This window comes from Mobula birostris, chromosome 16 (assembly GCF_030028105.1).
Source record: "Mobula birostris isolate sMobBir1 chromosome 16, sMobBir1.hap1, whole genome shotgun sequence".
Classification (NCBI taxonomy): Eukaryota; Metazoa; Chordata; class Chondrichthyes; order Myliobatiformes; family Myliobatidae; genus Mobula; species Mobula birostris.
The window spans coordinates 43,461,251-43,488,122 of NC_092385.1; the positions used below are offsets into that span (position 1 = coordinate 43,461,251).

The 26,872-nt window shown below is 38.9% G+C and overlaps 1 protein-coding gene across 7 annotated transcripts in view; it reads right to left on the minus strand.

The window, feature by feature from the left end:
• The window catches only part of chl1b (cell adhesion molecule L1-like b), a 986,835-nt gene that overhangs the window by 80,547 nt on the left and 879,416 nt on the right, over window positions 1–26,872 (minus strand). For all 7 annotated transcript variants that reach the window (XM_072280601.1, XM_072280605.1, XM_072280603.1 and 4 more), the window contains one exon: window positions 1,728–1,907. In XM_072280601.1, the coding sequence (XP_072136702.1) occupies window positions 1,728–1,907 (180 nt within the window). The remainder of the gene's footprint in view (window positions 1–1,727; window positions 1,908–26,872) is intronic.

Consider the following 26,872-nt stretch of genomic DNA (forward strand, 5'->3'; position numbering starts at 1 on the left):
GAGCCAATTCCCTAGGGTAAGTGCTGGGAAATTAGAGAACCATACACAAGAAACAGCAGACAACTTTAGGACTTGGGTATTCAAGTTTGGGATCCAAACTTGTTGGCATTCATATGTGAGTTGTTTGCAGAACCACTGGCATTTCTCAGAAAGGCCCAGCACATTCTCTTTGATGATCCTGCTATAATTTAATGATGGTTTCACAGAAAATTCACTTAAAGCACTTTTAGAGTCCCAAATAACACACTTTAAAACTGTTCCTGGGACATTTAAAATAATGTGCTCTTCATTATTTTATACTTTCCCTTCCTGAATGTCAGCAGTTTTGCAATTAACATTTTGTTTCAGTAATAGATTAGTAATATTTTGCTTCCTTTGAAAGACATTTCATCCTAATACAGTTAAGGAGGCAATTCGGCTCCTCAAGTCCATTCAATTAATTCATGTTTTAGATAAAATTTCATGTGACCTCTTGTATTCATTACAGATGTGAGATTTGGGAGTTATATTTGTAAATATCTTTCTGGCTCAATTTTAAGATTTTGCCATCATATTCCTATTTATTCAATATGTAAATCATATTGCTATATTCGGCTGAATATTTGGCTGTCTTTATCTTCACTCAATTTATTATTAAAATGTCAGATCTGACAGCAAAATTCCAGGGCAAAACACAACCTGACAACGAGAGATCAAATCCTTATCCTTCCGCTGTGGCTCCTACCTACTAAACAATTACTAATCCATGTGTAAATGCCACATGAAATTCTCTTTGCTCTAATGTTTGATAATCTCTTGTGCAATACCTTGTAAAATGCCATCTAAAATAGATATTGAACACAGCTGTAGTCACTTCCTCAATTATCAGACATTCACTCCATTTATTACTGTCTCAAAAACAGTTAGTCAGACATGATCTATCCTTCACAGATCAATGCTGACTCACTGATCAAATGCTCACTCACTCCTTCTTTGATCATAGATGTCAGTAACTTTCCCATAGCTGGTATTAGATAGTCTCAGTCTGTGATTCTGATTCCCTTGTGAAATAATCAAATAACCTTTGCAATTTTCTAATCCAAAGGCACAATTTCCATGAACTCTAAAAAATTCTAATACATGTGTAATTTCTTCATATATTTCTTTTAAGCTCCTAGGAAACCTTACCCTGGACAATTTATCTGTGTTGAATTCTATTATTTTTATCATTACCATGCCTTTAAATATTAAATGCATGAAAATACTCTCCATGAATAGCTTAGGTTCAGTGACTACTTTCATCTTGTGCTTTTCCACCATTATGAAAAAGGGAACAAAATACTCAGCACTCCACAATCTAATTGCATCTTGTTATTAAGGTTATGGGTCTGTAACACATGCACAGATGAAAGAAAAAGGGTAGACAAAGGAATTAGAGAATATATCCTCTTAATTGAAGTTTTGAATTTAGAATTTTGTATGCCTATTTTTCACATGGTCATGTTTTAGTTAATTGCTATGTCTGTAATTTATCCAATTTCATTTGCCATTTTTATGAAATTATAGACCAAGTAAAATGAATAAAACAGAGAGATTTACTATTCAGAAAACAAATAAGACATTTTTATAATCATCTGCTCAAAATTATACATAAAGAGTAACACTCAGAAATATTTTAAGTTTTCAATTAGATGATTAAAATACAAACATACATTATGGTAAAAACCCAGCTTGCAAACTTTTCCTACCTCCTTCCATCACTGTTGTTCCCTCTTCTGTGATAAGTTTCCCAGGTCCCGCTCTTGTGTAAGCAGTCAGGTAGAACTTATATCTGCTGCTTGTGTCTAGGTCAGACACTACTATCTTGGTTGTGTTAGCGTCTGTGATATTAATCGTCTTCAAAGTACCAATTTCTTCTGTGTCATTAACTGTAAAATAAACCATTTAATGATCAGCCTTAGCTATCACATAGTTCAATAGTTCAGTTTGTATCTGGAAAGTGCAAAGAAAAGAATTTCATGTGTTAATTCCCAAACTAATTGGCGTAAATAAATGGCTTCAGGAAGACAGTGCTTTTGTTATCCTGTTTCATTTTCTCATTCTACTTGCATAATGGTTGGATCACCCATGCTTTCCCTCCCCTAGCAGGTTGGTTAATACACACCTTTCACTAAAATAGCGAAGTATTGATTAACCTAGTTGCCAAAGAACATCCTCTCTGTTCCTTTCTTCCCTTAAAGTGAACTGACTATAAAGTTTCAAAAGAGTACTATGGCAACTGTGAAATGTGACTATAATGTGTCAAAAGATTACTGACTATAATGTGACAAAAGTGGATCAAATTGTGGTGAGCTGCAATTCAAGTGGCTTTATCCAATGTTACCAAATCATCTTTTTAGGATGCAAATTAATTTAAATAAAATGACATCTTGAATTATTCATAGTTATAATTCAGCAAATGTTTCCAAACAACTTCTCTGATATAATCATTTGAAAAGCTGGTGAAGCATACACTGAACAACAAAGCTGGTATTTTCAGCTTTATAATTAGTGTGTAATGAAGAGCTCATTTGTGAAGAGATTATGATCACTGCCCAAAATGCTCAAGATGCAGAATGGTGGCCAAAGTGATCACTGCTGAAGAAAGCTCTTTTTGGAAAGTATTGGAAGCTTTATTTCAGTTTGCAATGAAGTGAGCAATTATAGCATATCAATGTGCTCTTTCCTTCCCAACTTTGATGTCTGATTTACTTTCAAACATAAATACAACCATGTAAAACAGAAGTCCAGAATTATTAAGTATAACTGGATGCACCAACAGTGGGTTGAAGTGAGAGTGAGGACTAACTATCACCTTGAAAGACACAGAAGATAATAATGCACTCAAGATGTATTTAATATGGACATTGCTCCAGGACTTAATTTAAGAAAGAGATATCCCACGAATTATGATTCCTGCTGATGTGCTCTGCTATTAGTCTCATCAAAATAGGGATTGTTTTGTGAGAAATTAAACCAGGTAAATCAGAATTTACCTCATAATATGGATGTAACATTATTCCAAATTATTCATCTTTATCACCACCGAAGACATGTTAAACCATAGTTCCTCACGTTTCAAATATCCTACCACTTCCCAATGGTTATCTTTTTCCAGATATATTTGAAAAGTTCATGTGCTTTCACAACGACAGGGACAGCAACATATTGCAACCAAACATGAGTCTGATTATGCAAACATGAGGAAATCGGCAGATGCTGGAATTTCAAGCAATACACATAAAAGTTGCTGGTGAACGCAGCAGGTCAGGCAGCGTCTCTAGGAAGAGGTACTGCCAACGTTTCAGGCCGAGACCCTTCGTCAGGAGTAACTGAAAGAAGAGCTGGTAAGAGACAGCCCCAGACAGTCCATCCAGGTGGGGCGACACTTCCCTGTGAGCCGGCTGGGGTGATATACTGTATCCGGTGCTTACGATGCCGCCTTCTATATATTGGCGAGACCCGACGCAGACTGGGAGATCATTTCGCTGAACACCTATGCACTGTCTGCCAGAGAAAGCAGGATCTCACAGTGGCCACACATTTTAGTTCCATGTCCCATTCCTATTCTGATCTGTCTATCCACGGCCTCCTCTACTGTAAAGATGAAGCCACACTCAGGTTGGAGGAACAACACCTTATATTCCGTCTGGGTGGCCTCCAACCTGATGGCATGAACATTGACTTCTCAAACTTCCGATAATGCCCTACCTCCCCCTCGTACCCCAACAGTTATATATATATATATATATTTATTTATATACACATTCTTTTTCTCTCTCTCTCTCTCCTTTTTCTCCCCCTGTCCCTCTCACTATACTCCTTGCCCATCCTCTGGGCTTCCCCCTCTCCCCCTTTCTTTCTCCCTAGGCCTCCTGTCCCATGATCCTCTCATATCCCTTTTGCCAGTCACCTGTCCAGCTCTTGGCTCCATCCCTCCCACTCCTATCCTCTCCTATCATTTTGGATCTCCCTCTCCCCCTCCCACTTTCAAATCTCTTACTAGCTCTTCTTTCAGTTAGCCCTGACGAAGGGTCTCGGCCTGAAACGTCGACTGTACCGCTTCCTAGAGATGCTGCCTGGCCTGCTGCATTCACCAGCAACTTTTATGTGTGTTGCGTGAGTCTGATTATTCCCAATCACTACTAATATGCAATAGATGGTATAGTCCTTTCTGGCCACGGATCCTGAGGCCAAATGGATACATTTTAGATCATTTTGGCTCAGTCCAACCAACACACTACATATTGGAGATTAAAGCTGGAACTTTGTCTTTTTGACACAGTTCTGCACAAGGCTGTATTTTGTTTTAATTTTGCAAAGGGAAAATTGTCTTCAAGTAGAAACACATTGACAAACAAAAAGAGAAACGGCGGAATTACTCAGTAGGTTGGGCTGCATCTGTGAGAAGTAAAACAGAGTAAAGGTTACAGGTTGGAGACCTATACAGTTTAAACCTTTTGGTTCTGATGAAGGATATTCAACCCAAAACATTAACTCTGCTTCTCCTCTCATCAATGTGCTCATACCTGCTGAGTACTTTCAGCCTTTGAGTTTTATTTTAGATTTCTAGCTTCTACAGTATCTTTGAATTTCATATGGCTAAAAGATGCACTTCCTGCATGCATCTTGAAAATTATTCAATTTTCAAGTTACAGCCTCACATTGTGAAACCAGAAATGGGAAAAAGGCTGGAGAATGGGGTTGAGAGGGATAATATATCAGCCATGATTAAATTGCAGAGCAGAATTGATGGGCCACATGGTTTAATTCTGCTCCCATGCCTTACGGTCTTAGGTTTGTGGACTGCAATTCAATACATCATAGGTAACTGTGAAGCTTCATAAAAAGAGAAAATACTGAACCACTTATTCTTAAGTAAAGACTTCACACCTCCTGCAGAATGGATGTTTGAAATTTTGATGAATGAGTCACACGATCTTCCAATAATTAATGTAAAAATTTGGAAATACCGCATCTAATCTGTATCTACATTTTCAGCAAGAGGTTCAGATACCTTTCTTGATTATATCTACTTAGAATTTTTCAAGCTGCTCATCATGTCTAGAAAGTTTAATTCCAGGTTCTTTTCCTTGAATTCGGACTCTGCTTCTAATCTTTAACCACTATTTTCTTACAATAGATAAGTGTCGTCCTCAAACACTCCTACAGCAAAAGGTTCGAACAAAACTACAAAAAGATCATTCTGCATAGATTCATCAACAAAATTGGATTCATAATATCTTACCAATTGACTGCTTAGCCCAGCAAACTGTTCTTTTCTTACTAACCCTATCCAAGTCCAGCATTGATTTACAAACCTTCAGTATATCACTTAAGTACTTTGCTCACATGGAAGCAATGCCACTATCTCAGATTTCTCTCCACATCTGCAGATATCTGGTATCTTGGAGAATTTATCTTCCATGCACTTTATGGAGTTAATGTAATTTCTCTAATGGGACATGCAAGAATGCACAAAGTACTCAGAATATGGTCTAACTATTGATTAGTGCAAATGTACCACTACTTCCTTAATCTTATATTCTAAGCCTCTATTTATAAATAACTGAAGTGCCATACTTTCTTAAGGTTGCTGGAGTAGATGGTGGGCATTATACTACAAGAATGCCCTCTCAAACTGTAAGGCCATTCCTGAAAGTCATGGCAGCATTAAAAAGATCCACATCTGACTTTGAACTTCCAGCAGGCTGTCTCACTTGCTGGCAGCACTGAGTGATTAATTAAAAAGTTGCAAAACACACACACACACACACACACACACACACACACACACACACACACGCGCGTGCGCAAAACCATGAAATCTGCAATCCAGAGCATAAGCTTCAGCTCAAAGCTCCCCAACCATGTACATACAGCAATGAGTTGTGGAGAATTACTAATAACTAATCAGAGCAGCAGCTATCTTAGCCTTCTCCTGAGGTACCCATCGTCGTACAACCTGATAGAAAAGTTTATAAGATTGTGAGAGACATAGATAACATCGATAGTTTGTACTTGTCAGAATATCAGATACTCAAGGGTATGCATTTGAAGTGAGAGGGGATAAGTTTTACGGAGATGGGTAGGGCAATTTTTGCCTATACTGAGAGTGGTGGGATGCCTGGAGTGTGCTGCCATGGGTGGCATTAGAGGAAAATATGATAGAGGCATTTAAGAAACTCTCAAGTATATTTTTAATTGTTTATTTAGATTTTTAAGGATGGTTTTGCAAATGGAGGGGGTGGTTTGGGGTCAGGTTAGGGTTTGGTTAGGGTTTAGGGACAGGGATGTAGGAGAATTAGAGGTCGAACTAGAGTTTAAGTCACTGTTCCGTTTCTGAAACATAGAGATGGGACATCCACGGTTGGATGTCGAATGTTGAACCAGCAGAGAATGGACGAGATCCCACCAGGTCAGTGAGTTGTCGGTGAGTTCTGGAGTCACTGTACTGTGCCGGCAGGAGGAATGAGTTCGGATGACCCCTTGGGTTCACAAATCGATGAGACTGCAATTCAAGGAATAGTGTTCAGGTTCCTGTTACTGAAGAGTACAGAGTTCAATGGCTAGTGTTCACTGATTGGAGTGTCCAGGATCGAACCCTGAGGGTCAACTCAGAAATCTAGATGTTGAGGCCCAGAGGCCCGAACCAAGTCTATGACTCTCTGAGGAGGTCGAACCCCAGGGTCTGCAAGCCCAAACCTGCTGGAGCCTGGAGGGCTAACCTTGGTTAGATAACTGAGTCTCTGTGTGGTGGGAGGGAGAAACGAGGCTTGTTTTGTTGTTGCTTATTGTGCTCTGTGTTGTTCTGCCGAGCATTGTGGGCATGCCTTGTTGGCACTGTAATATGTGGTGACATCTCAGTTAGTTGTTAATGCAAACAATTGGCACATTTCACACTATGTTTTGATGTACATGTGTCTAATAAACATGAATCCTAAATCTTGAAAATACAGAGAATGGGGAGATATGAACATTGAATAGGCAGAAGGGACTAATTTTAGTTAGTATTTAATTACAAGTTTAATTAGTTTGGCCAAACATCATGGCTTAAGGGCCAATTCCTGAGCTATGCTGTTCTATGGAGGCCCTTACTGTTCTACGCTCTATCGCAGAAGACTCATCATTCACTTTCATGAGTTCAGCAAATTTCTGCAATAATGAGTTCTGCCAAAAAAATCTCTGTGGCTCACTTCTGAGAATTAGCCACTGCAGTCTACATTGTTCCAGTATAGCTAAAATACCGGTCATGATTGTGACAATGTGGGATGTTGTCGTGATCACAAAAAGGTGAAATCAAAACCGGCCAATGATAATCCCCTTCCTCCTAACCTGAAAGGTGAGATACAGCATTGTAGGCAGTCCATGCTAGAATCACTCACTTGCCAATAAAATGCACCAACACTCAGTCTGTTTCTGTCAGAATCACTCAGTAGATATCACTTACAGCACTGGTCCAACCAAGGACTAAAGGACTGGGCTCTACAGGTTAGGTTGGTCTATCTGCTTTCCACATCACGGCAGAATTTGAGCAGGTTTGACATCAGGGTATTCTGGTAAAACTGGTGTCAATTAAAGTCTGGAGAAAATCCTGCATTCATTTGATTTACACTTGGAGTCTTGGAAGAAGGATGGGTGGATGAAGGTGAATTATATCACCCTCAGTAAAGTACAACAGAGCTTATGATGTCTTAGGGCCAACTAATTTTATAGCTTCAACAGTGACTCTAAGGTCAGCAGTGGCGATATTTATTTTCAGTTCTATTGGTGACACCTTATATAATAAAGCAGTTTGAGAACATAAGCTGCAAGTTTGGAGTACATTCAAAGCTGGGCTACAAAGTAACAGGAACCATTCAGATCACACAAGTCCTAGGCAATCATCATCCACAATAAGAGAAGGGCTAACCGAATCCCTGTGACATTCATCAGTGTTGATGCCATCAAATTCCCCTCAATCGGTATTACTGACCAGAAACTGAACAAGAATAACCATATGAACAATCAAGCTCCCAGTTGATATTCAGAAGGTCGTGGATCATTTTCTGACTGTCGAAGGTCTTTCAATTGCCTGGATTGGAATGGCTTAGGATACACAAGATCATTCTGCATGAGTGTGACTCCAACAACACCAAATAACTCAGTTCCATTCTGTATCAAGCAGCCTGCTTCACTGAAGGCTTATCCACCCACCTGGCTGCCTCAGTCACTGTGAGTTTGGTGGGTACCTCCTGTGGGATACACTGGTGGCTTTCAAATTTTTTCTCCGTTTCACTCAATTTTATTAGCAAGTTATCTTGTCAAGGGACCAATGTTTAATCAAAGGAGCAGAGACTGTGATCGAATTATTAACATCACACAACCCATTGTGGCCCCCAATTTAAAATCGCAGATATGATCCACAAAGGCTTCCTAAAAATGTAGCATTTAGCATCCTGTGGGCAGCAGGCACTGGGCGACACCACTACCCACCAAATTCCTGTTCAAATCTCACATCATATATTGAACAATTATTACTTCATTATCACTGTGATAAATTCTTGCCCAATCACCAATCAACTGTGTTACTCTTTTCTGGAAGATCTCTCAAAGGCAATGGAAACATCAAAACATGCTTGATTGAGACAGCCACATATATACAGGAATATAAATATATATAAATTTCAGAACTCTCAAATGCCTCATTAGGTGTGCAGAAATTCATCTTATGGCTTCAAATGCTTCCTTTTGTCTAGTACCTTGCCACAAAAAGTCAACATGACATGCTCTTCTTCGAGATGGTTGAAATTATTCCGGAATTATGGCAGAATTTTTTTAGCCTCATCAAACAGCTAAACTGCATGCTTATCAAACTATATAGGTAATCTGAGATAATGGCAGAGATGATGAAAGTTTACATAGACTTTGTAGTGCTCTCTCTGCTATCCTGCATGAAATTAGCAGAAACAGAAACAAATTTGTTCTTGTTTCTGGAGTCAGATGAAATTACACTTTCAATACTGAATGCATAGATAAAACTTCTCAATATTCCATCAAAAACTGGCTTAAATTGATTGATGTGGTTCAATAACATAAGAAAATCGGTATGTGCAGCACAATTTTTCAGCTGCAATAAAGTACCAGTTTAACTGTGCAACATTTGCCTGAGCTGCTAAATTAACAGGACTATATTTTAAACATTCTAGGCAGAGTTAAAACACTCTGCTAGATTAATAACAAAACTGCGATTTGGAAGCAATGAAAGGTCAAAGTTGTACAGAAGACTTCATCAGATTTCCTGAATCTGAATCATTTCCTCCACCACCCACACAGTTGCTGCAGTGTAGATCATCTACAAAACATACTGCAGCTACTTGTCCCAGCTCCAGCTGCATCTACCAAACACACAAAGTTGACCACCAAAATGGACAAAGGTTTAGAAACAACTTGCAGGTCTCCACCATCCCTAACCATCAGGTTACACACTATGGAAATACATCACTATACCTTCAACATCATTGTGTTTAAATCCTGGAACATCCCACGGCAAGGTACTTTGGGATTCCATTTACCAAAAGAACCACTGTAGTTTAAGAAAACAGCTCCACACCACCTTCTCTGTATTTAAGGATTGGTTAATAAATTATAAGTTGACCAAAACACCCTATGTAGGCAAATGAATAAAGTACAGAACATGAAAACAAAAATCTGTATTTTAAGCAGATTTAAACATTTTCCCTAACATTCTCATTTACAGGGAACTCGATCTTCCAATTACGAAGAGGACAGAATTCCTAATGCATAATAATGTCTCTACGCATGAAGATCAAGAGAGGCACCAATTTGATTGGGTATCAGGGAAAGCCATGGTACAAGTAAACATGCAATATGAAAGAAAATTCCCAGAAATGTGCTTTTCCACAAACAATTCTGTAAACAAATACGTAGACCTCGATCCTATTTGTGAGCTAATGTGGGCAGAATTCCAGACCACAATGAACTAAGTTCACCGCACAACCAATCAGTGACGAAATTTCTTTTCCATATCACAAATGAATTTCCAAAATGACGATCAATCAGCTGATTGATATGTATATAAAGGCAAAGCATTTTGAGGACACACCACTATTAACAGCACACTGACGATGTCTCCTAATATGGTGACAAAATGTTTGCAAGTAAATTGCCAAGATCAGAGAACAAATCAACGCAAGGATAATAATAAGTTAATATTTGCAATGTGACAGTTGAGCGTTCCTGTAGAATATTTTTGACTGAATGCAATCTGATTTCTTCACATAAATTACTAATAAGTGAGAAATTATGCTCTTTTGCACTCTCAGAATGCCCAACTGCTTTACAGGCACTTTCTTAAGAGCAGTTACGATTCTGATATAGGAAATACAGCTTCCTACTTGTCCAATGAAAACTTGCTAGCAGTAATGATAATAATTGGCCGAATTTTCTGTTTTATTGATGTTGACCACAGGATAATTATGTGCCTGAGAGAGCTCTCTGATGTTTTTTGTTACGATGCAGTAGGTTCTGTAACTCCAAACTATAAAATTAATTGAAAGGAAACATGGAGCTGAGAAACCGTGTCTTAGATTTGTTTTTACTTTAAGGGAGGTGTGCGTGTATGATGTGGTGGTGTGATGACGTATGCCATTCACATACTTTTACGTATAACCCATAATGAATTATTTAAATGAAAAATAATGCTTAATCAAACAATACATTTACAATAACTACTCAAAATTAGTAGTATTAAATGCATAACACGATCTTAAACATTTAAAAGGGAGAACAGATACAGCTTTGGATGAACAATATATTTAAAAGCGGACTACAATAGTCAACTGGGGAGATGGTAGAAACAGCTACTATAGCAATGTCTAAGAAACATTTAGACAGACACAGGAAGAGAGGAGAAATAGAGGGATACAGACTATTTTACAGGCAAATGGGATTACTTTAGATTCACTTCATAGTTGGCACAGACAGTGTTGGCCGAAGACCTCTCCCTGTACAGTACTGCTCTATGTAAAGTTAGACTCTGTAGAATTTGCAGCCATTTCACTTCATTCCATTACACCAAAATTATGAAAATATAAAGGCCATTTCTCCAGTGCAAGAAAAGAAGGCTGCTGCAGACCCCTTATCCTTGAGGATCCTTTCCCTACAATCTCTTCATGCCATTGATATCCCTCTGACTGCTAGCCAGTGTTCCAGGTTTGTTATTAAGCTGAACTCAGAATAGATTTTAGGAGCTAAATTCACTCCCCACAAGAAATAAATACCTTTCTATTGAATAGTCATACAACACAGAAACAAATCCTTGGCTTACCAATCATCAAGCAACCATTTATATTAATCTTATACATTTTATTTTCCTTGCAATTCCACAAGACTGCACCCCACCACCTGTACACCCCCCCCACACACTCACTCACACACAAGCACACACACACACACACACACACACACACACACACACACACAAAATCTTCTCTCATTTGTTAGAGTCAAATTACAATGGACAATTATAGAGGCAAATTGGTTTACTATTGTCACATGTACCTAGGCACAGTGAAAAACATCTTGCATACCACCCATACAGACCAATTTATTACAACAACATTGCACAGATCATAGTGGAAGGAAAAATAACAACTCAATGCAGAATAATGTGTTCCAGTTACAGAGGAAATACAGTGCAGGCAAACATAAGACGTATAGTCAGAGCAAGGTAGACTGAATTGAATTAAATTGACTTTATTTCTTCCATCCTTCACATACATGAGGAATAAAAATCTTTACATTACGACTCTATCTGAATGTGCAACGTGTAATCTACAGTAATTTGTAATAAATAGTATGTATAACAGAATAGTCAATATAGCATTGATGAGGCCTGTTGGTCCTGGCTTTAATGCTGCGGTACCATTTTCCAGATGGTAGCAGCTGGAACAGTTTGTGCTTGGGGTGACTCATGTCTCCAATGATCCTTTGGGCCCTTTTTACGTACCTATCTCTGTAATTGTCCTGAATAGTGAGAAGTTCACATCTACAGATGCCCAGGGCTGTCTACACCACTTTCTGCAGAACCCTGTGATTGAGGGAAGTACAGGTCCCATACAAGGCAGCGATGCAGCCAGTCACGATGCTCTCAATTGTGTCCCTGTAGAAAGTCCTTAGGATTTGGGGACTCACGCTAAACTTCTTCAACCTTCTGAAGTGAAAGAGGCACTGTTGTGCTTTTTTCATCACACAGCTAGTATGTAGAGACCACGTGAAGTCCTCGGTGATGTTTATACCGAGGAACTTAAAGCTGTTCAAGCTATCAACCCCAGATCCATTGATGTCAGTAAGGGTGAGCCTGTCTCTGCTCCTCCTGTAATCCACAACCTGAGGTCAAAAGTCTATCTTGTCATACTATGGAATCATTCAAGAGAGATAACAGTGCTATAGAAGCTGTCATTGAGCCTGGTGGTATGTGGTTTCAGGCTTTTGTATTTTCTGCTCAGTGGGAGAGGGGTGAAGAGAGAATGTTGGGGTGGATGGAGTTTTTGATTAGGTAGGTGCTTTACTGAGGCAGGGAGAAGTGCAGACAGAGTCCATGGAGGGGAGGTTGGACTCCCTGATGTGCTGATCAGTGTCCATGACTCTGGGGCACTTTGGAAGAGCAGTTGCCATTGCAAGCCATAATCCATCAGGATAGAATGCTTTCGATGGTGCATCGATATAAATTGGTAAGGGTCAGTCTGCACATCTTTGGGCTGAGGGAGGACATCAAAGTACCCATTGGTTCATAGAGAGAACAAGCAAACTCCATACAGACAGGACTGGAGGAGAGAACCAATCCCAAGTCCATGGAGTTGTGAGCAGCCGCTCTATTAGCTGTCTCACTGTGCTGTTCCATGTCCACTTTCTGAGTGCAACTAACCACTTATCCCGTCAGAGCTCCAGATTTGTGAATAAAATAATCCAAATCAGTGGCTAATTAATGACAACATGGAACCATTAAAATGTACCTAAGCTTTCTATTGTACTTTGAACACCAATTGATTTAAAAGCAGGACCTGCCTCAGACTTACATAGAATATTACAGTAGTATTCAGGCCCTTCAGCCCACGAAGTTGTGCTGACTTATTAACCTACTTGAGGACCTAAGGTCTTCATGCTGATAAGTGATTCTAGCACTCTTAACACAACAATTTTCAACGTGTGGTGGGCAAGGAAGTCAGATTCAAGATCAGATTCTTTTTGATATTCTGTAAGTACTATTAAGATGTCAGTGGTGAAGTTTTAACATTTTTAATTAGTCAATCCCAACAGCGATAATAATCTGGCAAATAGCATCTATTAGCTCGGCAGTAATTGACTCATAGAACATAGATCTGATTTTAGAAGTTCAGTTATGAAAGGAAATCTGGGATGTTCTTCAGAATAGTGGATTTTATAAGCAAATTTTAAAAGAAATCTTGAGTCAATTCAAAATACACCAAACACATGCCATACCTTATACTCCCGTGATTTCTAAACTGGTTTGATAAAGGTCAATTTCTGTCCTTGACACACTGATAATGCCAGGCAGAAAATGCCATTGTGCATTTTTAACAAATCCACAAATATTAGAAGGATTTTGTATGCCTAATTCATCACATTAAGCTCAATTAATCTGAAGGCATGATGTTAAATCCATGCAAGAAATTTACTTGAGACCTGAAATGTCACTTGAATCAGAAATCCAATTATGATGCAAGTACTTCAAAAAAAACTGTTGAAAGATAAATCGATAACCAGTATTGAAGGGAGAATGCAACTGAACAGAAATTAAATGCTTCCAAATATAGAATTTTCACATCAAAACCTGGATCTAAGTGGTTAAACAATGAAATTGACAAGCAGACGAAAGAAGAATGGAAGTCCTATTACTGAGACATTAAATTTAACTAGAGCTAGTTGTGGAACAACACAAACTAATATATTAAGACATTCCTAACAGATCCATAAGTGAAAATCAAAAGATGGGGATATATTGTCATACAATGAACAAAGACGCATCAAGTGCTCATAGGGCTACTTAATGATCAAATGAGTGAGATATTGAATGAGATAAACATATTGTCATATCATTATAGCACTCTCCATCTTCACTGTAGAAAAAAAAATGCCAAGAAAACGGATTAGATTTGGTGAAAAAACTATCAGCCCTTTAATTAGAGAGGAGCAGACTCTTCGTCCCGTGAGCGTATTTCACCATTTAGTTTGATTGTGGCTGATCTTGCCTCAACTGTACTAAATTATTATTAGAACATTTGAGTGTTTCAGGGCAACCTGGGATGCATAAAGAAAACTAAATTTAAACAGCACAGAAAATATTCAGCCCATCCTGTCTATTGCAGCATTTATGCACCACTCTAGTCTCATCCCATCTCTGCTCATTTAGATCCATTCATGTGGCCCTCTCCCTCATGTTTGCATCGGCTCCTCTCAAATGCATTTATACTAATTATTTCAGTAACTCCCTGTGGCACCAAATTCCATATACTCACTGCTCCTTATATTCCCATAGTTCTGTAAATTAATCTCAGTGTTAACCCATGAGTGCAGGTAAATAACATGCAGATGCCAGTCTTTAAAAATTAAACTTAGAAGATGTAGATAAATATAATTCAAATCAGACTTAAGATGTAAGATTTTTATTTCATTCATAGGGATTGTAAGAATATCAACAGTTATTGACCATCTTTATGAGGTCTTGACTTAAGATAGCTGTTTAAGTTTAACCGCTTTGTTTGGCTTAGACTCATAGGTAGTTAAGACCTGCATAGGTAGTTAAAACAGTTTCCAAAGGCGAAGGAGGTGAGTGAATCAGATGGACCTTTAGTTGGACCAAAAAAAAAAATCACACACTGTAATTCTGAAATCAAAACAGATAAAGGTTGAACTGAACAGATCAGGTAGCATCTGCGAAGAGAAACAGAGTTGGTGTTTCACGTCAAGGTCAGAATGCCTAGGTCAGAATTAGAAGACTCTCTAGGTCAGAGTATATATAATCAATTAAGAAATGCAAAAATAGAGCGAAAAGTAGTGAGGTAATGTTAAGGGTCCATTGTTCATTCAGAAATCTGATGGTGGAGAGGAAGAAGCTGGTCCTGGAGGCTTCTCCACCTCCTTTTTGATGGTAGCAATAAGAAGCAGGCATGTCCTGGGTGATGGGGTCCTTAATGATTGATGCGACCTTCCTAAGGCATTGCTGGGTAGAGTAGTGCCCATGATGAAACTGGCAGAGTTTACAACTTTCTACAGCTCTTTCTGATCCTGTGCAGTGGCCCCCTCATACCAGATGTTGATGTGACCAATTAGAATGCTTTCCATAGTACGTCTGTAACAATTTGTGAGCATTTTTGGTGATAAAACTAAGTTTCCTCAAACTCTTCATGAAATATAGCCACTGTCGTGCCTCCTTTGTAATTGCATTAACATGTTGCACACAGGATAGATCTTCAGAGATGTTGAACTTGAAGCTGCCTACCACTTCCATCGCTGATCCCTCGGTGAGGACTGGTATGTGTTCCTTCGGCTTCTCCTTCTTGAAGTCCATAACCAATTCTGTGGTCTTACTGACATTGAGTGCAAGGTTGCTATTGCAACACCATTCAACCAATTGATCTATCTCACTCCTGTACACTTCCTCGTCCCCATCTGAAATTCTGTCAAAAGTAGTTGTGTCATCATCAAGTTTATAAATGGTGTTTGAGATGTTCCTAGCCATACTTTTGTAGGTGTAGAGAGAGTAAAGCAAGCAGTGGGCTAAGCACACATCCTTGAGGTGCACCAGTGTTGATTGCCAGTGAGGAGATGTTAATTCTGATCCTCATGACTGTGGTCTCCCGGTGAGGCTATCAAAGATCCAGTTGCAACGGGAGGTACGGAAGCCCAAGATTTGGAATTGTTGATTAGAATTGAGGGTATGATTTTGTTGAATGCTGAGCTGCAATCAATGAACAGGAACCTGATGTAACTTTGCTGAATCCAAGGCTGAATAGAGAACCAGTGAGATTGCTTCTGCTGTAGGCCTACTGTGGCAATAGGCAAATTGCAGCGGGTCCAGGTTCTTGATCTGACAGGATGCAGTCCAAAGTTATTAAGGTAACTGTTATTTTTCAGCAGTTGAAGACAAAAGAGACAATAAACAAAAGAACAAACTTAAAATTAAGTTAAAAAATCATATTAGTTTCTAGGTTTATTCATTTTATAGCATTCTACAAGAATAAAATATATCAAAAGTACCAACTAATGCCAACATTTATTGAAATCATATCATGACTAACCAGTTGGAGGATACAATACAGTTTGCAAAGGATGATAACACAGTGATAATAAGTTGTATCTCCTTTTGGAAGGTATTTGATGAGGTCTTTCACAAGAGACTTATGATGTATATGAAAGTACTTGATAAAAAGCAGGCTGGCTTACATATAACAAAAACTGACTCACAAAAGGAAACAACTGTAATAATAAAAATAGTTCTAAGCAGGAAACTGCAACCAATGAGTACTTTAAGAAACACAAAATTTCAAGAATTAATTTTAGTTTGATGTAAAGCATATCTTCAGAGTTTCCTTCCCTAGTTAAACTGACATCTTTACTTGTTGAAGTCCAAAATATGGAGTGGAACTATGGGGACCCTTTCTGAACTATTTTAAAAATCTTTGAATTGTTATTGTTATTAAAATATAGATCTGTGCCATTATTATAAAACACTATATGGTAAAGTACTCTTTTTATTCTCTTGTTTTTTTTTACCAACCAGCTTTGTCTTGGCAGTGGCTGTAGATTTTTTTATATAATATAATTAACCATATTATTGTATTTCGTAATTCAATTTATCTTATATGATTGATCATGAATACGGGATACCATGATTGTATCAGTGTGATTTATATACAGTGCATTTTGTGCTATCTTATTTTGATTTATAATAAGTATCCTTATGAATTCTGTATTTGTGTATGTGAAATTTAATAAAATATTGGAATAAGAAAGAACAAAATATGGAATGGTATATATTTGATTAAAATGATCTTATCTATTAATTGTCAAACAGGATAACATAAAATTGTTCCGAGCCGTATGCTTTGATGACAACTCTACTCATTACACTATATTTATTCTGGGGTGTAATGTTAACTCGACAATAACATTTTCCATCACCTGCCATGTGACTTCCTCAACCTTCCCCTGTCCATCCATATTCGCAATAAAAAATATTTCCCAATTCTGATACTGGTAATTGTGGGCAAAATGCTGACTTGATATTTATTGTTGGTATGTAGTTAGCGTTGACCTGGAGAGAAGACTGTGAATAAGAACAAAAAAAAAAACACTATTGAGAAGCAGCAGGAACAAGCCACTCAGTTTCTTGAGCTGTTCTGCCATTCAATAAGATCATGGTCTAACTTCAGTGTCACATTCTTGTATTAACTTCACACCCCTTGATTCCTACGGTATCTAGAAATCGAGTGACTTCTCTTCTTCATTGACTAAGAATCCGTCTCAACATTTGGTTCACCTTGACCATGAGGCCATTTCTGAGCATCAATTACATCAAAATACAAGCCACTGTAGGAAATCAGTGAGTTCAGCAGCATTTGTGGAGGAAAGTAGGAGGATCTTGAAACATTAACTGCTCATTTCCCTCCACAGATCTTCTCTGATCTATTGAGTTTCTCTAGCAGCTCATTTTTTGTTGCTCCAGATTCCAGCACCTGCAGCTGCTGATGCCTCTGGTCATCAGCTGACTTATGAAGGTGACCTCCCTTCATTTTGAGCATCACCTTTGGTAGTTTAACTCAGGGGCTTCGCAGAGCAGCTACTCACCAAGCCTCTCAATTATCAACCTTAACCAAACCTGTTTCTCTCAGTGCTCCTCCATCTACAGAGATCAAATATCCTATTTTCTTTACCCCATTAGAATAAACCTACCTATCCAGGCTCTCTTGACAATTACAGCCAGATTCTCAACCTCTTTGGCACTCTATTGCTTCTGCATCCTTCCTCTAATGCAGATTTGTACATAATAATTGAATATGCACAGTGTAGAATATTCTAACTGGTTGCATCACAGCTTGGGTATTTACATGCCCAGGAATGTAAAAAGCATACAGAAAGTGATGGATGCAGCCCAGTCCATTATAGGCAAAGACCCCTTCAATGCTGAGTACGTTTACATAGAACACTGTTACCAGAAAGCAGCATCCATTATCAAACAATGCTCTCCTCCACCAACACCATTCAAGTCATCTATAATATGAAGAATTTGAAGGTATAAACAATAATCTTGAATGTTACAATTAAAATGATGATTTGGAGGATGCAATCACTGAAACATCATATGACAGAAGTCCATTAACCACACTAGGTGAACACTGATTTACAGTCAATCAAAAGTTCAAGGTAGCGTTTATTGAATGAATTGTACTAATTCACAGTTTTATATGATTGTATTGGTATTGGCAGTGGTATAGCTTGTTCCACATTTAGTTTAAATACATAAATTGTTATGCAGTTAGATGATAATTTGTCTTACTTACACATTTTTAACTACTTCCATGAAACTTTGATTAATAGTCATAGTCATACTTTATTGATCCTGGGGGAAATTGGTTTTCGTTACAGTTGCACCATAAATGATAAATAGTAATAGAACCATAAATAGTTAAATAGTAATATGTAAATTATGAAATAAGTCCAGGACCAGGCTATTGACTCAGGGTGTCTGACCATCCAAGGGAGGAGTTGTAAAGTTTGATGGCTACAGGCAGGAATGACTTCCTATGATGCTCTGTGTTGCATCTCGGTGGAATGAGTCTCTGGCTGAATGTACTCCTGTGCCCAACCAGTACATTATGTAGTGGATGGGAGACATTGACCAAGATGGCATGCAACTTAGACAGCATCCTCTTTTCAGACACCACCGTGAGAGAGTCCAGTTCCATCCCCACAACATCACTGGCCTTCCAAGTGAGTTTGTTGATTCTGTTGGTGTCTGTGACCCTCAGCCTGCTGCCCCAGCACACAACAGCAAACATGATAGCACTAGCCACCACAGACTCGTAGAACATCCTCAGCATCGTCCGGCAGATGCTAAAGGACCTCAGTCTCCTCAGGAAATAGAGACGGCTCTGACCCCTCTTGTAGACAGCCTCAGTGTTCTTTGATTAGTCCAGTTTATTGTCAATTCGTATCCCTAGGTATTTGTAATCCTCCACCATGTCCACACTGACCACCTGGATGGAAACAGGGGTCACCGGTACCTTAGCTCTCCTCAGGTCTACCACCAGCTCCTTAGTCTTTTTCACATTAAGCTGTAGATAATTCTGCTCACACCATGTGACAAAGTTTCCTACCGTAGCCCTGTACTCAGCCTCATCTCCCTTGCTGATGCATCCAACTATGGCAGAGTCATCCGAAAACTTTGGGACAGCTAATTGGGACAGCTGTTTAATGGAGGAAAAATGTATTGATCCAAATGAGTCCCAATTAACTGGAATCCACTCTGCGTGCATGTATGTACTTTCTTTAATGTGTCATTTGCGTTAACAACACAACTGAGGGATGTGCTTGGAAACCCCACAAGTGTTGCCACACATTCCAATGCAACGTAGCATGCCCAGAACACTTGGCAGAACAACATAAATCAAGCAACTAAACAACAACAGCAAAATATGCCACTTTTCTCCCTCGCACCCACACAGGGAGAGTCCTCCAACTGTAGGACTCTGCAGTCTCCAGGATTCAGCCATCAGGCTGTGACTTCTGGACTTCCGATTGACCTTTGGGCTCAGATCTATGGTCGAGCCCTGGACGAGCCAGTGATGGGACCCTGAACTCCAGACTCAAACTCCGGTTGCCTGACTGACCAACTCTCGTGGCTCCTGCTCGCCTGGACCCACATAATCCTAGGACAGCCTGACATCTGCAGATGTCCTCCATCACCTATCTATGTCACTGGCCTTCAAGCGCAAGGAAGCCTGTCCTCAAACTCCTCCACATTCCTGCCCCTAAACCCTAATCTGACCATTAATTTCTGCACATCTATGATCCTAAACCCTAACCTGACTCCTAACTCCTCCCTTTGTCCCCAAACCATCCTTAGGAACATAAAAAAATCTAAGTCTGAGCCATGATCTTGATTGAGACCAAAGCTCAGCACCATCTTGAAAAAAAGACCCAGTACCAATACCTGTCAGCAAACATTCATCCACCTATGCCTTCTATCACTCAAACAATTTTGGTTCCAATTTGCCAGTGCACTTCAGATGCCTTATGTGTTAACTTTATGAAGCAGATCTTTGAGATTCAGGGGATTCTCCGGGTATTTCCAGATGCTTCTGTTTATCCAGGACTGGTTATTTTGCCTTCTAATTTTCCTCAACCAAGAAATCCATGTTCCATTTTACTTCTAAATTGCATGGCTGAAGTGATTGCTTTAGTCGAATCAGTATTCTTGATCCTGGCATGGTATGCCTATATCACTCTAATCCACTACTCTGAAATACTTCAAAATTTAATACATCTTCTGTTCCCACTTTGGCAGCAAAGAGATGTAAATTTATGCACTTAAGTAAATCTGGCATAAAAAATCTTGCTAGATGGACACAAAAACTGCATCCGTTCATATGATATCTCTGAGACCATAAGAGTTAGGAGCATAATTAGGCTGTAGGACCCATCAGATCTGCTGCACCATTCCATCATGGCTGATTTCAGAATCAGAATCAGAAAGGGATTTAATATCATTGGCATATTTTTTTTTTAGCCCTTAACTCCGAGTGGAGTCATCGGGACGGCGTTTTTTTTAGCAGCTTTCTTATTTTTATGAGGCCGTGTTGCTAGCTCGACGCTCAACCCAGCACAGATGGAAAGCATGCAAGGGGGCCGGGTGGATTCGAACTCGGGAGCCTTCGCTCTGAAGTCCGGTGCTGATGCCACCTACGCCACCAGCCGGCTGGCATATGGTATGAAATTTGTGGCAGCAGTACAATGCGATACATGATAATAAACAAAAAAAACTAAATTACAGTAAGTATATGTATATAAATAGTAAATTAAGTAAATAGTGCAAGAACAGGAATTAAAAAAATAGTGGGGTAGTGTTCATGGGTTCAATGTCCATTCAGAAATAGAATGACAGGGGAATAAACTGTTCCTGAATCGCTAAGTGTGTGCCCTCAGGCTTATGTATCTCCTTTCTGACGTTAGCAATGAGAAGCAGGCATGTGCTGGGTGGTGGGGTCCTTAATGATGAATTATAATCCCTCTCAACCCCATTCTTCTGCCTCTTCCCCACAACCTTTGAAGCCCTTACTAATCAAGAACCTAACAACCTCCATTTAACAAATGCAAATCTGATGCAGAACTATGGCAACCTGACTTAACTCCTATTGGTTCTCTGAAATGGGTGAATAAGTATTCAGTTCACCAATAACAAGCAATAAACACCGACCTAGCTTGAAACACACACTTCTTGTGAATGAATAAGTAAAATAAATTGTTACAACGTGAACCTTTCCTTTGCTCATACATTGTTTTACGATTGAAAACTCAAGTGGTTGCAATTGCTAAATCTGAAAATAGCCGTACTATTCAATGTCATAATGACTCTGGAAGAACAATTGCTTAGGATCATAAACCTCTTGTTTTCATTTTGGTATTGTCATTTAGAGAGCTAACCCTGTGCAAAATATTGCACAAAAGACATCATCTCTGAATGACAAGGGAAAAAGCATGAACGAACACACATCATCTCCAAGCAGTTCAAGTGGTAAAATTCAAGAGGTTTTTACTGTAAGGTACATGTGTGAATGGAATATTACTACTGTATACCTACCACACATTAATCCATGCTTTAGTGCTGCCCACATCATGTGAATCGAGGAATGAGCTGCTTCATTATCTGAAGTGTTATAAATGGAACTGAACACAGTGGGATGACTGACAAACATCCTAAAGGAGGTCCTTGCTAAAGCAGAAGATAATTGGACCTTGGCTATTGTCCTAGGGAGCACTAAGGGCTGGGATGACTGGTTTCTAACAAACTTCATGTTATTTATGACTCTATTAGTAAGAATGTCTTTGATGCCACAATCACGCCAATGTGCCTTCCTCTCAAGGACAATAATACCATCTCATCTTTTGCTGTCAGTTCTTCTGTCCATGCTTCCACCAAGACCGAAATAATAACTGAAGCTAAGTATTCCAGGTAAACCCTAATTGTGCATCAACAAATGACTATCAGTGAGTGATGGCAAGTGACATCACTGAGCAGTTTCTAGGTACATTTTGAATTTTCAAATAGGGCACATTTGAGCAATTTTCCACACGGGTAGATTTTGATTTTTAAACTATTCTTGATCAACCTAGTTGGAAGTACAGCTAGATCTAGAAAGCAAGCCCTTAACATGCCTGCTGACACACATCAAAGTTGCTGCCTGGCCTGCTGCGTTCACCAGCAACTTTGATGTGTGTTGCTTGAATTTCCAGCATCTGCAGAATTCCTCATGCCTGCTGAAGTGCTTTAGAATGCCTTCACAGTATATGATGCTCTTAACTATTTGCCTCTGTTGGTACTCTGACTTCCCAGTGTACGCTATCAGCCCCCCACACCCATGAAATGAAAATCCAAAAAAAAAACTATAGATGCTACAGATCTGGGTTAAATAATGAAATGCTGGAAATGCTAAGCAGATCAAGCAGCATATGTGAAAGGTGTGGGAAGTTAATGTTTAAGAATGAAGACCCTTCGTTAGACATCCCCATCAAAGAAGCATATAGTCAGTCCTTGGCATCAGCTTCACTGGCTAATGAGTGATGGTTGTATTATGGAATGACTCTTTACAGACTACTTGCACAGATCAAAATTGTGATGAAAAGTGCTGCCATCCGGGAAGTGCAACCCCTAACACTTGCTGCCCTGAAAAAGAGTGACATTTCATTAAAGAAATTGTTGTTATGGAACAGGAACTGACATATGATATTTTATGGGCTTCTAGAAATAACACTAGGGAGATTGCTAACTTTGTTTCCAACCAGAAAAATGCCACTGACAAATTATTTCAATTTTGTTAAATTAATTTCATTTTCAAAAGTAATACTTGCAATGTCGTTAGAATACTGATCCAGTAACGTGCTCCTGTCCCCTTTGCTGGGGATGATGCTGAATCTAAAATACACGGCAAATGTTTCTCTTTAGGATTATGTCACTCTTAATCATCAGACATAATTGGCAGGTTTCTGTGACACACAGACAGTCCTTGGCAGGAAGTATATTTTCATCAATTTACAGATAGAATGAATAAATCCCCAGGAATACAGTTTACTGTTAGCAGAAAATACTATGCAGATGGGAAATGCTCTCTCAAAATCACACAGACTTGTGCAAAACTGAAGCAGAATTGAGTGGTCATGAATTGTTTAAAAATATTTGATAATTGCTTTTTATACCTTAAATACATAATTAATAGAAACTATAACATTATATATCTCATTTTCTCCTAAATAGTTAACTAGTTTTACACTCATCCCATATTTTAAGATCACACTTAACAAATTGAAGAATTCACTGCCAGACACATGAAAACATTACTAATTTTCATCACAATAACAAAAAGAGTTGAACAGATACTGGAAATCCAAAATCTTCAACTTCCCCCATATTTTAAACTCTCCAAGATCTGAGTTTCACACACATGGCTAGTATTTAATATCCATTACAAAAGTTGGTTATGAGCCACCTATCTGGATTGTTCCCATGGTTATAACAAATTCACTTCCACAATACAACAGGGAGAATGCCCATACGTAGACTCAGTGATAATGAAAGTTTGTATATTGCTGTCACAACATTGAGAGCCAAAGAATCTGTACTGTTCTGTAATGTTCTATGTTCTCTAAGTCAAAGAATACAGAACATGCAACTTGCTGATGAACCTGAAAGGATGGTGTTCCTGGCCTGCTCTTGCCCTTCTTAGATAAAGAGACTATCGGGTTTGGCAGATGCTGGTGAAGAATCCTCAGTGAGTTGTTGCTGGCACACTTTGTGGCCACAGTGCACCAGCAATGAGCTAAACAAAAAGTTAGGGTGAAACACTGGGTGTCAAACAACTACCAACTCTGATGAGGCATGTTTTATTTTTCACAGACACTATTTGACCTGCTGCACTTTTCCAATACTTTACTGGCTTTGTCATATATTTTTGTTATTAGCTGTAGAGGACGGATCCATTTTCATCTGAGAGAGAGTTTAATATAGTGCACTAGCCACACGGAGTCAAAATGACTAATTTCTCATAATGGGGTGTTTGCCATACAATTTACTTCGGAGGTTAAACAATTAATTCAAATGGCTTGAAGGCAAATGCATTGCAATGGTGAAAGTGCATGACAATGTTAATTACAAGGACAAGACTACCCAAAGGCAACGCATGAGTTTCAATGTGCTCAGCTCCAAATTATTCTCTTCTAAATGCACCATCATCTTAAACAGTCAGAGGGAGCTTGACATTCTTGCATATACAAAATAAACAATTATACAAATTCTGTATATAGTATAATTGTGAAAGAATTACCGGACACCACAGGCTACAGCTGAGATTTCACCCATGACTGACAATGATGCAAAGCTGATTATGTCAATTGATTCTGTCATTTTCACACAAGTGAATACTACAGCAACGTCTCACATATGGTAACTGACAATATACAAATCTTATTTTTACATAATTGTGCTCTAATATACGGTTTTACCATCTATACATTAAATAATTATAAAGGTGCATTTTCTGGCATGGAAAGACAAATAATCCATTCATGAGTAAACCAGAGACACTCAAAGTGCAAATGAATTTGAATTTAGTTGCTGTTTTACCAATCATAAGCTCATTTTATTCCCTCTTTTACAGTAGTCTAATTAGATGATGAATCACTCTGAAACTATGAAAAGGTTTTGGGTCTTTGACTGAATAGCTTAGAAAATCACTCCAGCGGCAAATCTTTTGTAATTTAATCCATGATCACAACAATACATCTTCAGTGCTGAAATTAAATGTTTTCTGAAAATAAATAAAGAAATATATACAGTAGATGGTTTATATGAATTGAAATACGTTTACTGCTCTCTGGATGGTTTGCCTCTAGCACTCAAAGAATGCTGGTTAATTAATTAGAATGGGAGAGTTTCATTGTGCAATGCCTAGCAGGGTTAAAAAAAACATTTTACTAAGATGAAACTTAATTTGTGGTTTTTCCCTATTAGTAAAGCTGACAAGAGAATTGTTACTAACGTTAATACTTCTCGTGGAAAATAATCTTTATTATATTGTTATATGGTTTCAATTTCTATTTACAGCTAATAATATAAAATAGACATTGTTGTCATTTATAGCATGTCAGAGTTACAATTACAGCACAGAATTTGATTCTGACTAATCAGCTATGAAGTGACGACACTTCAGGGGTGCTTCAAAGGCTGTATTGCACTTTGGGGTACCCTGCGGGCGATGGAAGATGCAATATTAGATGTAAGAGTTCTACTTTATTCCTAATGAGAACATAGCTTAACAGAAACATACAAGAATTAGTTTGTACAACAGTTGTTTTTGCTGGAATAGGAAGAATGCAGATAATAGCCATTCATTCAAGCTGAAAACAAAGGGTCTCAGCCCAAAAGTTGACTGTTTACTCATTTCTATAAATGCTGCCTGGCCTGCTGAGTTCCTTCAGTATTTTGTGTGTGTTGCTTTGGATTTCCAGCATCTGCAGGTTTTCTCACATTTGTAACATAGCTCCATCTTCGTCACTTTGCTTGACACTTATTGAGATATTACCCCTTTATCAAGTATGAACATCATACATCGTAGCAACAATTTCAACTGCATATCTTTCAAATGTTAAATTGAAATATTAATACAAATGTCAATAAGTTACAGGGAAAGGTTGAATAAGTTAGATCCTTATTTCCTGGAGCACAGGTGACTGAGGGGAGATTCAACACAAGTATACAAAGTTATGCGTGGTATAGAATGGGTGAATGTAAGCAGGCTTTTCTCACTGAGATTCGGTGGACTAGAACTAGAGGATGAAAGCAACACTTTCAGTATGCTGGATGAACTCAGCAGGTCGGGCAGCATCAGTCAGAAACGATGAGTCGATGTTTCAGGCCGGAACCCTTCCTCAGGACTGAAGAATGAAAGATGGGGAAGGATTTGAAGAATGCTTGTAGCGTCAGTTGAAAGACCAGTAATTTGAAAGATAAAGGGGTGGGGGAGGGGAAGCATTGACGTCATAGCCCTGAAAACTAAAGAAGGAGGCGGAACCATGAGGGAGCTGGGGGAGGGGGTAGAGTGAAATAGGGATAGAGGAAGGGAGGGGGAGGGAATTACCGGAAGTCGGAGAATTCTATGTTCATACCAAGGGCCTCCAAGTAATTACCAAGTAATAAGATCCCCTCTCATTCTTCCAAACTCCAGAGAACATAGCCCCAGGCGACTCATTCTCTCCTCATAGGTTAACCCCTTCATCCCTAGAATCAACCTGGTGAACCTCCTCTGCACTGCCTCCAAAGCCAGTATATCCTTCCTCAAGTATGGAGATCAGAATGGCACACAGTACTCCAGGTGCGGCACCAATAGTACCCCGTATCGTTGCAGCATGACCTCCCTGCTCTTGAATTCAGGTGCCTCACATGTCTGCCCAGGTACCATATCCGGTGTGGACATTGGTGACCATGGTTTTCCATATAGATCTATCCCTCATTCTTTGGATGACTTCCATTTCCTCGATGTGTAACCACTTGGCTAGGCTT